The following is a 13,808-nucleotide window of genomic DNA, read 5'->3' as shown; positions in this document are numbered from 1 at the left end:
ACCAAACACTGCATATCTTTCCATAGTCACTGTATTGTAACAGTGAACTCAAGATTATGCTGAAGTGATGAATCCCAGTTCTGTTTTCTTATCCACCTTCCCATGCACACGTCCTGTGTGAAAACAATGGGAATTTTTTCCATGTATCTTAGAGCTGAATAGTGCCTTTGCATTGTGGAGAAATCACAAATGGCCTACAATGAAATTCTTAACCTTTCAATTAAAGTGAAACATCAGTTTTGTTGTTTGAGAATCACACACAAAGTGTTTCAGGGTCCAATGTGGCAAATATAATGTGCTTCTTTAAGGAAGTACTAAGGGTCAAATGCAGTAGATATTTAAAAGTATGCCATTTAGTATTTAATTGCTTTTAATTTAATTAAAAGTAAAGCAAGAGGATGTCAAGTTGTATTTGTAAGAACCCATTTGTTAGACTGAATTTATAGTCATGATATTAATCATGAAAATCATTATATTAATCAGGTAACACACAAATTTGCTTTAGAGAGAGTCTTTTCCTGATGACCTTCTGGTTTTAAACTTCTGCCAGTCCCTCAGTGTAGTATACATTGCTAACTGTGAAAGCAAGGATACCCAATGGTTTCAGTAATGCTTTCACAGAATAACTTGCATAAGACACTTCAGTTATCGTTAATTATCTGGTCTCACCTTTCTACAATATTTCCTTGCTCTCTTGTTCTAGATGTTCTACTAGTTTGTGAAAGGCAACATTAAAATGAATATGAGAAACCCGATTCCTTCGGTGTGCGTGCATATAAAACCAGGTGTTTAACCTACTATGGTTGTGTTCTGTTTTTAACAGAAAAATACATGAATCTGGGCAAGACAGGAAGCTTATGCCAGTCTACTGGATGGTAGTTCCACCTGCAGATAGACCAGATGCAACATGCTGTGAAACCAATATTAGCAAAGAAAGATGGGTTGGAGCATCAGATACTGGGTTGCGAAAAGCTACCAGGAGCAAAGAAGCCATGGACTACGAGGAAGAACCAGAGAGCTCATCTAATGCACAAGTGGATTGCAGCAATGAAGGGGAAGAAAGGAAGGGGCAATATGATGAAGCTGAAGCTAACAGAGAAGATGAAAATGAAGATGGGGATGAGGATGAAGAAGGAACTAATGTGAAGGGGGAAGAGGAGGGAGATTACGATGCAGTTTATTCTGAAGCAGATGGTGGTAAAGATAACGAGGATGTTAGTACAGATGATGACGATGACTCCTCTAATGATAAAGATGCTGAAGAAAATGAATCGGGTGAAAACTTTAAAATAAAGAAGGTAACTAAGGCCCGGGTAACTAAGAAGTCTGCCTATGTTATAACATGTGATAAATGTGATGAGCAGTTTGTCTCTCGGAAAAAATATGTGGATCACTGCAAAGATGTCCATCAGTCCTTGCCCGGTAAAGTCTATCAGTGTGATATCTGTAGCAAGTCATTTGCTAGCTACAACAGCTGGAAAGAGCACAGAGCGTGTGTCCATACTGAAGAAAGGCAATTTGCCTGCACTCTCTGCAATGCTACATTTAAAAGAAAGAGAGATGTGAGGACACATTATATGCGGAAGCACGAAGGGAGAGTGAAGCGCCCACTGTGTTCGGTCTGTGGGAAGATTCTGAGCTCTCGAACTGCATTGGTGTTTCACATGCGGACACATACAGGGGAAAAACCCTACGAATGTAGCATTTGTCATTCCAAATTTGCACAGCCATCACAGCTTAAGATCCACACCAGGTCAGCCTACAGTACCGCTTCTCCCATTACTGAACCCTGCATGCACTCTGTTTCAGCACACCTTCCCTTGGGCGACCCACTGTCCCCCAGTCATTTTTCTGCAGTATCCATGTAATAGAGGAATGCTGGGATTTATGTTGGCCTGTAATATCAATGATTAACAAAGTGTAGTTCTTTTATTTATGTAAAGTTGTTTGTCTACTCCGGGGTCATTACCTCACCCTTGGGAAAGACTTAAAACATAGCAGTACCATTCACACATGGGCAAACATATAGGGATTACTTCTAAATAAGATTGAGCCAGATCCTCAGGTAGTGTAAAAAATGGCAAGAGGGGAAGGATTGCCAAGTGGTTAGGGCACTAGTCTCAGATTTAGGAGGCCCAGGTTCAATCCCGTTGTCTGTCACAGACTTTGTATGTGACCTTGGGCATGTCATGTAGTCTCTCCGTGCCTCAGTTCCCCACCTGTAAAATGGGGACAATAGCACTGCCCTACCTCACAGGAGTGTTGAGTAGAAATACATTAAAAAGATTGTGGAGGTGCTTAGATACTTCAGTGTTAAGTGCCTAAGATATATACATAGAAAATGCCATGAAAGTCCTGTTGCGCTCTGCTGATTTACATTGGTATAAGATCTAACCCAGAAAGTCAGAATTACACCAACAAATCAAGGAAGTTCAGGGTTTGTTTGCATGCCACCTCTTGTACAATGTGCAGCATTTTGACTGACGTCTCAAAACCATGCATGATCTTGCATATCGTATAGTATGAGCTGGAATGTGAAAACAGCACAGAAAGTTGCAGATGCGGGACGTTTGACTTCAGAATGTCCTTGTTTTAGCTCGTTTAAAATCAGATTCCATGTGGATAGTCTTAAACATAACGTGCAAGATTTTCCTTAGCAACCTTGCTCTTTAAAAGTGGGACTGTCCTCCTGAGTTAAAGACCAAGGGCCTGACTCTCAGCTGGTGCAAATCAGTTTGTGTGATTTACACATGTTGAGAATAATAGCCCAGAACGCACTGTAGGTGCCTGGAGAGATCTGCTGCTAGCGTAAGGAAAGAAAACATCCACATTGCTGTCACCACTACCAAAGCAGCAGCCGCCAGTCTTTTGTAAGTTCTGGCTCTTCTCTGCTGTTTGTGTCATAAGAAATAACCTTCAGAGGCTAGTCTTTCTGGAGCCAGAGGGGAAAAAGCAGACCCATCAATGAGGCCCAAGATAACTAAAACTAAAGTAGAATTTTTGAAAAGCCAGTATTTAAATTGAGATCAATGGGACTAAATCTTTCTGCTGTGCCAATTAACACCAGCGGAGTATCTGCCCCAGTACGTTCATCACACTTATAAATAGTGAGGTCATTGATATCTGCTATATGTGAGGTTTTTTTTTCTTCCAAAGACAAATACAGTCTTGATGATAAACTAAAGTAATATACTTGTGTAAATGTCTAGGAACCACATGTTGTATGTAGTGCAGTTGTAGCCAGGTTGGCCCCAGGATATTAGAGAGTCAGGTGGATGAGACCATATTTTATTGGACCAACTTCTGTGGGGGTGAGAGACAAGCTTTCAAGCCACACAGAGCTCTTCTTCAGGTCACCTGGTCTTGTCTGTCTGCACTCACTGTTGTTTTCTCTCCTTTGCCTCATTCACCTGCTAAGATAGGCAAGCAGCCCTTTTATTTGAAATAACCCCTGGCTTTATCAGTTCCTGGCTGATCACAGCAAGAGCATACATATACTCTCACAAGGAGTTTATCAGTATCGGGAGCTTCTCAGAGGAGTAGGATATTCGCTTCATCACTCTGGTACATAGGTGCCAACTCTGTGGGTGCTCCAGGGGTGGAGCACCCACGGGGAAAAATGAGTGGGTGCTCTGCATCCACCAGCAGCCAAGCTCCCCCCTCCTCGCAGGGTGGGGAGGGGACTTTTGGGAAGGGGTGGAATGGGGGTGGGACGAGGGTGATGCAGGGGCGGGGCCAGAGGTGGGGGGGGGGGGTCAAGCACCCATCCGGCAGAGGGGAAGTCGGCGCCTATGCTCTGCTGTATCATCTAGCAGCCAGTATAGGACAATAGTATAGTTGGGCTGTCCGTGCTTTAGGCCACAGAGTCTTAGGGCTGATGCTGCTTTTGAGGCACGAAGGAAGAAAAAGAAAGGAACAGCCAGAGGAAAATCTTGCATGCTCCCCTGTAAGGCATTGTAAGGGAATGATCCTGAGCTGGTGTGAGTCAGCCGAGCTCCTTCAGATTAATGAAGCTACACGGACTTACTCGATCTGAGGAGTATAAATGTCTTTACCAAGGATTTTCTAGGCTCCCCCTTCCCCCCCTGCACAATATTCATGCAAAATCCCAAGCATCAGATAGGGTCATTCATTGCAACAGTACACCTTAGGGGCTGCATGCATCTTTGATGTAATATGCATGCAAACCTTCAATTTCCTTGCTGAGCTGAACACATTTATGCCAACTCCCGCATAGAAAATCTAGGCAAACTCTCCGGGACCGTAACGTCCACAGAACAGGAAATTAATTTCAAGAGGAAATGCTATTTAAAATCCCCCCTGTCTACTATGCTTAATTTGTGCTGGGGCTTGCCAGGGCTGAGCCCTGGAACGTCTAAGCTTGGCAGTTCATAGCCCCGGCACCTCCGGGCTTGCCACCTCAGTTATGAAAGGAAAAAAATTGCTTGAACCCTGGCACTTCTTTCATTACAAATTAAGCACTGCCTATCTAGCTGTGTTTTCTCAATATCTCTCTGTGTTTCACTGCCTGTAGGTCTCATACAGGAGAAAAGCCATATATTTGTGAGGACTGCGGAGCTTGCTTTGCTGACAAAGGCAAACTAAATGGTCACAAGAGGACACATACAGGTAGGAATTAAACACTCTGGGCCCCTCCCTCTACCATTCTCAGCCCTTTATTTGGTCAGGTTGAATACAAGTTGTCTGCAGGACATCCCGGTAGAACAGAAATCATCCAAATTCCTAAGCCTCTTGACAGCAGGGAATAGGTAGGGGCAGGGAAGTGCACTTTCTATTTTTAACTCACAGGAGGTACCTAGATGATGAGGGCCATGTGGGTACCTGGATAGGTAGACATCAGAAAGCCTGTCTGAGATGCAAGACTGAAGAAAGAGATTGGGATAGAGAGAGGGATTTTGGGAGTCATCTGCATAGAAACGGCAGCTGAGGCCGAGTGAGTAAATAGTTAAGTCCACATTGCGAAGAGTTGCAAAGGGACCTCACAAAACTGGGTGACTGGGCAACAAAATTGCATTTATCAACATTGAATTTCTTCTTCCAAATAATGCACACTAGAAAACATAATGCCAACTATACAGTAGAGCCTCAGAGTTATGAACACCAGAGTTACAAACTGACCAGTCAACCACCGCCCTCATTTGGAACCAGAAGTATACAGTCAGCAGCAGCAGACGCAGATTAAAAAAACAAATACAATATAGTACTATGATAAATGTAAACTACTAATAAAAAGGGAAAGTTTAAAAAAAAAGATTTGGCAAAATAAGGAGACTTTCTGTGCTTTTTTCATTTAAATTCAGATGGTTAAAAGCATTTTTCTTCTGCATAACAAAGTCTCAAAGCTGCATTAAGTCAATGTTCAGTTGTAAACTTTTGAAAGAACCATAACGTTTTGTTCAGCGTTACAAACAAACTCCATTCCTGAGGTGTTTGTAACTCTGAGGTTCTACTGTACATACAAAATTATGGGATCTAAATTAGCTGGTACCATTCAAGAAAGAGACCTTGGAGTCATTGTGGATAGTTCTCTGAAAATATTCGCACAGTGTGCAATAGCAGCCAAAAAAGCTAACAGAATGTTAGGAACCATTAGGAAAGCGATAGATAACAAGACAGAAAATATCATAATGCCTCTATATAAATCCATGGTATGCCCACTTCTTGAATACTTGAAGTGTTACTTTCTCCTTTGCATAACACAAGAACTAGGGGTCACCCAATGAAATTAATAGGCAGCAGGTTTAAAACAAAAGGAAGTATTTCTTCACACAGTGCTCAGTCAACCTGTGGAACTTGTTGCCAAGGGATGTTATGAAGGCCAAAATGATAACAGGGTTCAAAAAAGAACTAGATAAATTCATGGAAGATAGGTCCATCAAGGGCTATTAGACAGAATGGTCAGGGATGGTGTCCCTAGCCTCTGTTTGCCAGAAGCTGGGCATGGATGACAGGGGATGGACCACTCGATGATGACCTGTTCTGTTCATTCCCTCTGAAGCACCTGGCATTGGCCACTGTTGGAAGACAGGATGCTGAGCTAGATGGATGTTGGTCTGACCCAGTATGGCTGTTGTTCTGTTCTTAATGAGGTCACGCAGGGATAGGGTGAAGAGGGGAAAAAGGGGTCAGACTCCTGAGAGTTGCCAACAAAGCATGGTGGAGGGGAAGCCAGTTGAAGACCAAGAGAGCAGAGACTCATGGAAATCGAAAGGTTACTGATCGTCCAGGAGAAAGGACTGATCAAATGTGTCAAAGAGAGCAGGAGGATTAGCACGGGCAAAATACAACAGAACATCAGACTTGGCCAGGAAGAGGTTATGGAGGTAACTGGTAAGAGAATTCAGATTGTTTTTTGTTTTTCTTACAGGAGAGCGTCTCTTTAAATGTGATGTGTGTGGAAAACATTTTGCCACCAATGAGTACTTAAAATGCCATAAGCGATGCCACATGGGAGCTAAGCCCTATAAATGTGGTGTTTGTGGGAAAACGTTTGGACTGAGAGCCTCGCTAGCCCAACACAGTAACGTTCATGCAGGTAACAAAGCAAACAGATGTTGTTTTTGGCAATAAATGAGTAGATACTGGTGGAAGTTTGGATCTGAAATTGTTTGCAAAAGGAGCGTTAGCCTTTAACTCAACAATCTTTTTGATGGGCTACATAAGTATAGTGGGGGGGAGTGATTTGGAGCCAGAGTTCACACTTACTCATATTTTTTGTAAAGGAAAAAAAATTCATACACTATTTAAAAAATAACTAATATACCCTGCATTGCCTCCGAGATACAATGTACGGTAGTTGGTTACATTGGGCCAAGTGCAGTTTGACTCTTTGTTCGGAAATTCTTTCTCCGAGACCTTTATCCTGCAAACGCTTACGCACATTCCTAACTTTAATTATTTGCAGAGCTTGATTAAAGCAATCCAGAGCCCTGTACGCTCCCCCAAATGCCCATCCTCCATGGCCATCACCCTAGCAGAGGGTGGACTGGTGGCAGGAGCCAGTAGCAGGGTAGCATTCCCCAGAAGAGGGGCCTGATCTGCTTTAGTAGAGAGGAAGGGGCCAGGTAGCTACCTCCCTGGTTCTATTGGCTGTTGCACCTCCGTTTGGAAACTCAGGCAGGCCCTGCTGGATCAGTTTCACTTGGGTCACATTTTCAAGCTTTTCTTTACAACCAGGGGGGCTAGAAATATTCATCACATGATTGTGGGAGCCAGGGGTGTTGTGCAAGTGCTTTAATCCAGCATTGCTCACATAAATAGTCCTGTTACTCACATAAGTAAACTTAAGCATGTACCGAAGCATCTGCAGGATCAGGCCCAAAGGGACTGATCTTCAGCGGTTGTGGGTTTTGTTCATTTGCAGAGACACGTCCATATTTCTGTGAACAGTGTGGAAAAACATTTACTCAGCAAGGAGCTCTCAGGCGTCACCAGCGTATTCACACCGGTGAAAAACCATACAAGTGCAGGGCTTGTGAGAGAACCTTCACAGACATGTCCACCTTACGGAGACACGTATCGGTACGTTGCCTCTCTGCTGCCTTTGTAGCAGTTAAACTGCAGTACAGAAGTTTAATTAGGGATGAAAGGGGCAGGGAGCTACATTTCTGCAGCTGTTTTTTTTTTATTTTATTTTTTTTTAATTTACTAGGGATTAGAGTTGATGCTTCAGTTTTGATTCCTTATGAAAAATAAATCCTGTTAGGATGAGGGGGAGGATTAGGGTGCTAATTTACAATTACATCAGGCTTTTAATATTATTTATTAGGGTTGTCAAATGATTACAAGAAATAATCACAATTAATGGTGAGATTTTAAAAAATAGTGGCGATTAATCACAGGTTTAATCACATTGTTAAACAATAATTGAATACCAATTTAAATGTGTTATAAATATTTTTGGATGTTCTACATTTTCAAATATATTGATTTCAACTACAACACAGAATATAATGTGCACAGTGCTCAGTTTATATTATTATTTTTATTACAAATATTTGCACTGTAAAAAAGATAAAAGAAATTGTATTTCTTGTAATTTACAAATGTAGAAAAATTTTTTGTTACATAGCTGCACTCAGAAACAAAACAATGTAAAGTTTTAGCACCTACAAGTCCACTCAGTCCTACTTCTTGTTCAGCCAGTTGCTAAGACAAACAAGTTTGTTTACGTTTATGGGAGATAATGCTGCCTGCTTCTTATTTACAATGGCACCTGAAAGTGAGAACAGATGTTTGCATGGCACTGCTGCAGCTGGCATTGAAAGGTAATTACGTGCCAGATATGCTAAACATTTGTATGCCCCTCAATGCTTCAACCACCATTCCAGAGGACATGATTTGCGTTAATTGCTTGAGTTAACTGCTATTAATTGACAGACCTATTATTTATACTGTTGTAGCACCTAGGTGCCCTAGTCATGGACCAGATGACGTACCAATTCTCAGGCCTGACAGCCAAACTGGTCTTAAAATCCAGTTATTTTTAAACAGCAAAATCTGATCATACAGGAAATGAAACACGAGGAAAGACAAGAACCTAGCTAATGTAAAGCGGATGCTGCTATAGCTGGGTTTTTTTAAAATCACAATTAGAGGTCTCCTCGAGCCTAATTTTTAGGCCCAACCTGGACCTGAACCAGACCTAAGCCCACCCAACCTGAGCCTGAGACCCAAACTGACCCCAATCCTTCCTGCGAACCTGAGTCAGCATCACTGTCACCTCCTGCCTGTGGGGCTGGCATGGTGGCAGATGAATGTGCTGACTGCTGCATAGCCTGCTGGCTGCTGCTCCCCACTGTGCTGTGTGCACTATGGAATGAGAGTCACGGCCACTTTTTGGCACACTCACTCCGTGATTGCAACACATGCAGAGCAGCGAGGTGGCAGTGGCTGGCAGGAGCAGGGCACGCTCCTGCCACAGGCAGGAGTAGGAGAACCCACCCCAGCCACAGACAGTCCGGTTGTTTTCCCACCTGATCCAGATGCAGCCCTTGTAATCAGGTTCTGCTGGGATTGGGTCAGGTTGCAGGGCTCTGATCACAAATGCTGTGGAAAGTGGTTTCACCCTCATACTATAGATACGAGATACAGTGTCTTACCATTTCTTGAAACTTCAGATGCATTCTCAGAGTTCTGACAGGACACGCAGCTCCAGGTGATAAACTGGACTGCGAGCAAGATCGCTAGGACACCATTTGGGTCCTTGAAGTGACCTCTTTGGGGAGGAAAATCAGGACTGTCCCAATTTCCATTGGTCAAGTCTAGCATTCACCTGTGTGCTCAGAGTCACATTTCTGCCAAAACTGTGTCATGGCAGTGGACCTGGAACAGTAAATAGGTCAGAATTAGTAATGTTGAATCATTCTCACATTTTAGAGCCCAGCTAACCCCTTCACCCATCCCAGTGCAGCATTGGAATGTTAAAATCAACCCTATTCCATTTTGAACATGGTTAATGAAAGTAAAATCTTCAATTGTTTTAAATTACTATTCAGAAACATTTCTTTCCTCTACAATCTTCGTTTTTTCCCCCCCTAGATCCATGACCGGAATGCTCACTGGAGAAGTTTCTTAATAGATCTTACTACCAAAAAAGACCATAATTGGTCCAAAATAGAAACCTTATCAGATGTCTGTATGGGTGAGGACTCGGCACCTGAAATTTGGTCCGTTGACCAAGGTAAACTTTATAAACCAGAAAGCATTAGCATAAAAAAAGCAGAACAGAGGCAATCTAGTGTTAACATGCGAGACGCTGATCACTCCCTTTTATACTTGTAACTCTTATTGCTCTAACCAGAAAACTATAAAATCTCTAGATACACTATGAATGAAAACATTTCAAATCTTTTTTCAATATAGCTGCTTCATTTTTAAGCTATGTGAGATACTCTTATCTTTTTGCAATTGATACGAGATGTTACATTGCAGTTTTTTATCTTGTTATGGTAAACTATTTATGCCAATTAGGTGTTAGACCTATGTACAGAATTTTATTTTTAAAAAGTATCTTGAATATATCACACAGTAAAATACCCATTTAATTAAAGTATATATGTTTGTTTTTGTGTGTGTATCTATATATACATGCACATGCATAATAGTGTTATTGTAAATTGTCTTTATAATAAAGATATTATGTTTAGAACAATCCACATAAAATGATAACCTATGCTGTATCTAATTTATTTGTACATATTTTATTGTAAAATATTTTTAACTTTCTTGATCAATACAAAAATGTTCAAATATTTGCTGTGTAATGTTATAAACCAACTAGAATGTAGCTGTTTAATGATACAAGTCGGTGGTATATGCTGTTTCCCAGCTTTCGATGGTTCATTTTGTCTTGACACTGTGATATTTGCTTTTAACTCTTAAATATAATTTCTTTGTATACTGTAAAATAAACTTCAAAATTATTTCTTAAAAGGTGATGGGACATCTCTTAGGTCCATATGTATAATAAATAATAAGAAGCTGTGAATTATGGGCTCAGTTTTATAATTCAAAGGTTGACTGAACAACCTCAGATTAAAAGAAATGGTCTTTTGCATGGGGTGTAGTTTTATTGGCCTTCTGAGAGGTTGAGCATTCAAATCCCCGATGGTTTTCATAAGAGTTGTAGATTCTAAACACCTCTGAAGATTACAATCCTTTTATTATTCAAAAAACTGCATATAATATTATTGAGATCTTAAATGCGCCAAAGTCAGGACATTCAGAGCTTTGTTTCTGAGACCAATTGTAACACAGAGCACCATTGCACATCTTTAGTATTTTGTATTATTGAGAATGGTGTTAAATGCATGTCTTACTACACGGTGTGTTCAGTGTGGGGGATTGAAACAATTGTGCTGGAAACAATACTTTTGAATTGCCTGATTATGGGCCAGATTTATTGTTGATGTAATTCCAAAACCAATGGAATTGCACCAGGGATTAAATTGGTCATATGTTCTAAAATCTCATGTTGCATTAATATGATTTTTTAGAAAATGTTTGTGTAGTTGGGGGCAGGGGATTATTGAATTTTCTTGATTTTGGGATAGGAGCAACTTGATTGGTCAAACTGGGTAAATAATGACTGACAGCCCTGATTCAGCAAAGCACTTATGCACAAACTTAGGTCTCATTAATGTCAGTAGCTAATGCCTTACAGGGCTTGGTCATCATTCCGTCTGGGGCCTTGGTTGGGAACATCAGAGTCAGTGTCCTCACAGAGGTCAACATCTTCAGTGATTGTCCAGCACCAGCTGAGGTGGAGCGGGCACTGTGTGTGCATGCCTGATGTACGCGTACCAAAACAATTGCTGTACGCCCAACTCACCAAAGGACGGGGAGGCCAAACGAAACGCTTTAAAGATACCCTCAAGATAAACATCAAGAGATGTGGCATTGACACCACGCACTGGGAGATAGCAGCCCAGGCTAGGGATAACTGGCAAAGATTTGTCAGAGAAGGAACGTCCACTTTTGAGGAAAATCGCTTTGCCTTGGTCACAGAAAAATGCCAGAAAAGAAAGGAAAGATGACGGTCATGCAGCAGTTGTGGCCCAACCCTGACTTCCAACACCACATGCAACATCTGCCAATGAGCCTGCAGCTCCAGGATTGGATTCCTCAGTCACCAAAGAACCCATAAAAAATAAAACCTGTGAAAGAGATCATCCTTGACCTCGAGGGATCACCAATGACGACGATAGGTTAGGAAACTTTGCAGGAGCATCTTGCCTCTTTAATGTAGAGAACACTATTCAGAACATCGTATGTGGAAAAAAATCACAGCATCCGAATCTATTTAGAATGTGTGCTCTGCTCCATGGAAAATTCCATGCTTTTAATCAGTGAGGGGAGCTCTCATACTTGTGAAAGGAGGGTTGTTTGTGTGGCGTGTTTTGTGCAGTTTAAACTAGGCGACAAAGCAATTGTGTTAGTACTCAGAGGTTTTGAAAGCTTCTGAGAATACAGATCTGTGTTGCCTACATAAAAAAAGACAAAAAAATAGAAATACTTTTAGGCTCCAGGGAAGATGAAAATAGCAATGCTCCTTTGATTGTTCCTGCCCCCTGAAAATACTGCACAAGAGGTGAGCAATGGTATGAGAAAATACCCAGTAAAGAACTTAAAATGTGAGCCTTCCAGCTCCTGTGCTGCAGAACAGCCCTATCCCTGCTTCTCTGCCTTCTGTCCCCTGACTCACACATACATTGTCTTCTGAGGAGAGATGTACCCCCTTTCTCTTGGTCTAAGATGAGCTGCAGAAAGTGTAATGGTACAGCTCTCTCTGTGCCCTAGGATAGCTCCTGGATCTACCATGATCTTCCCCAAGAGCCCACTGAATAAATAGGATGGACTGATATGACCCTCTCAACTTCTGCTGTTCAGTGGAGTCATCTACCTGGTAAGTGAGGGGACTTCCTGGGGGAGGTATCAGCCTGCTCCTGTTAGGGTGACCAGATGTCCCGATTTTATAGAGACAGTCCTGATATTCAGGGCTTTTTCTTATATAGGTGCCTATTACCCCCCACCCCCATCCCGATTTTTCACATTTGCTATCTGGTCACCCTAGCTCCTGTGATCTTTTTGTTCTGTATCTGCAGCTCTGACATGAGCAAGTACCCGTTGTGTGAATGCAGGGAGCACCCACCTCTTCTGCAGATGGGAGTCTCTTCCCCATGCTCTTGCAGAGGATGCTCCGTTGTCTGAATGGCAGCATAGCAATAAGTGCTGGTCTCAGTGTACTCTGATGATTAAACGTTTTCTGCTAGCTGAGGCGTGAATAACTTAATTTGTGGGTGAGTTGGCAGCTGTGTTCTTAAATTTGAGAGAAATGCTATGCAAAGTCCTGGTCATGACTGATGGTTGCCTACAAAACGGCTAATGTTTTGTGAAGTAAGGCTCCTAAATAAAAGTAGCCTGAGAATCAGGGGTACTGAGTACCCATAACTTCCACTGGAGTTAATGGAGGCTTTAAGCACTTATTAGCTCTGGAAAAAATGAGGCCAATTTTATTTAGATCCCTAAATTATAGGTGATACACGTAGCAATCCCTACACTTAAGATACTGTTTTCAGTTGTGTATAATAATTTGAGCTGAAATTTTCCTTGATGAATGTCTGCCTCTCGCATGATTTTTTGGTAAACGTCAGCAAAAACGGTTCAGCCATTTCTCAGAACGAGATTAGGGGAAAATGTTACTTTTGCCCATGTTAAAAAAGATCTTGTAACCATTGTGTTGAGAAGCTCTAGCATCTTTATGCTTTGGAGCAGGGACTTGACAAGATCTTTCTTGAGTGGTAACAGCTAATTTAGACCTTGTCATTTTGTATGTATAGTTGAGTTTGTTTTCCAGTGTGCATTACTGTACATTTACCAACACTGAATTTTCAGTTTGTTCCAAAACCCCCTCTATTGACATCTCAATCTGGGAAAGTTCCTCAGATTTGTCACCCAAAAAGAACGGCTCAGGTGTGGGAATCTCCGTCACATCCTCTGCGGTGAAGACTGATGCAAAGAATTCATTTAGTTTCTCTGCAACAGCCTCGTCTTCCTTGAGTGTTCCGTTAGCACCTCCATTGCCCAGTGGCCCCACTGATTGTTTGGCAGGCTGCCTGTTTCTGATGTACTATTTTTTTTAATCGCTGTCGGTTTTTGTGTCTATTGCTAGTTGCTCTTCACATTTGTTTTTGTCCTGCCTAATTCTACTTTTACATGCGACTTGCCAGAGTTTATGCTCCTTTCTATTTTCCTCAGTATGGTTAGACTTCTGGGTTTTAAAAATT

The 13,808-nt window shown here is 41.8% G+C and overlaps 1 protein-coding gene across 2 annotated transcripts in view; it reads left to right on the top strand.

Annotated features, from left to right (window-relative positions):
• LOC140909720 (uncharacterized) overlaps positions 1 to 11,534 on the top strand; it is a 30,041-nt gene extending 18,507 nt beyond the window's left edge. Inside the window, exons 4-8 of one of the 2 annotated variants that reach the window (XM_073339705.1) lie at positions 824 to 1,753; positions 4,535 to 4,629; positions 6,389 to 6,556; positions 7,385 to 7,542; positions 9,562 to 11,534. In XM_073339705.1, the coding sequence (XP_073195806.1) occupies positions 824 to 1,753; positions 4,535 to 4,629; positions 6,389 to 6,556; positions 7,385 to 7,542; positions 9,562 to 9,804 (1,594 nt within the window). In that variant the 3' untranslated portion in view covers positions 9,805 to 11,534. The remainder of the gene's footprint in view (positions 1 to 823; positions 1,754 to 4,534; positions 4,630 to 6,388; positions 6,557 to 7,384; positions 7,543 to 9,561) is intronic. The other variant, XM_073339706.1, reaches the window with a different exon arrangement.
• Positions 11,535 to 13,808: the final 2,274 nt, after the last annotated feature.

The sequence above is a fragment of the Lepidochelys kempii genome, chromosome 3, assembly GCF_965140265.1.
Source record: "Lepidochelys kempii isolate rLepKem1 chromosome 3, rLepKem1.hap2, whole genome shotgun sequence".
Taxonomy (NCBI): Eukaryota; Metazoa; Chordata; order Testudines; family Cheloniidae; genus Lepidochelys; species Lepidochelys kempii.
This window is presented reverse-complemented; position numbering and strand designations above follow the sequence as displayed.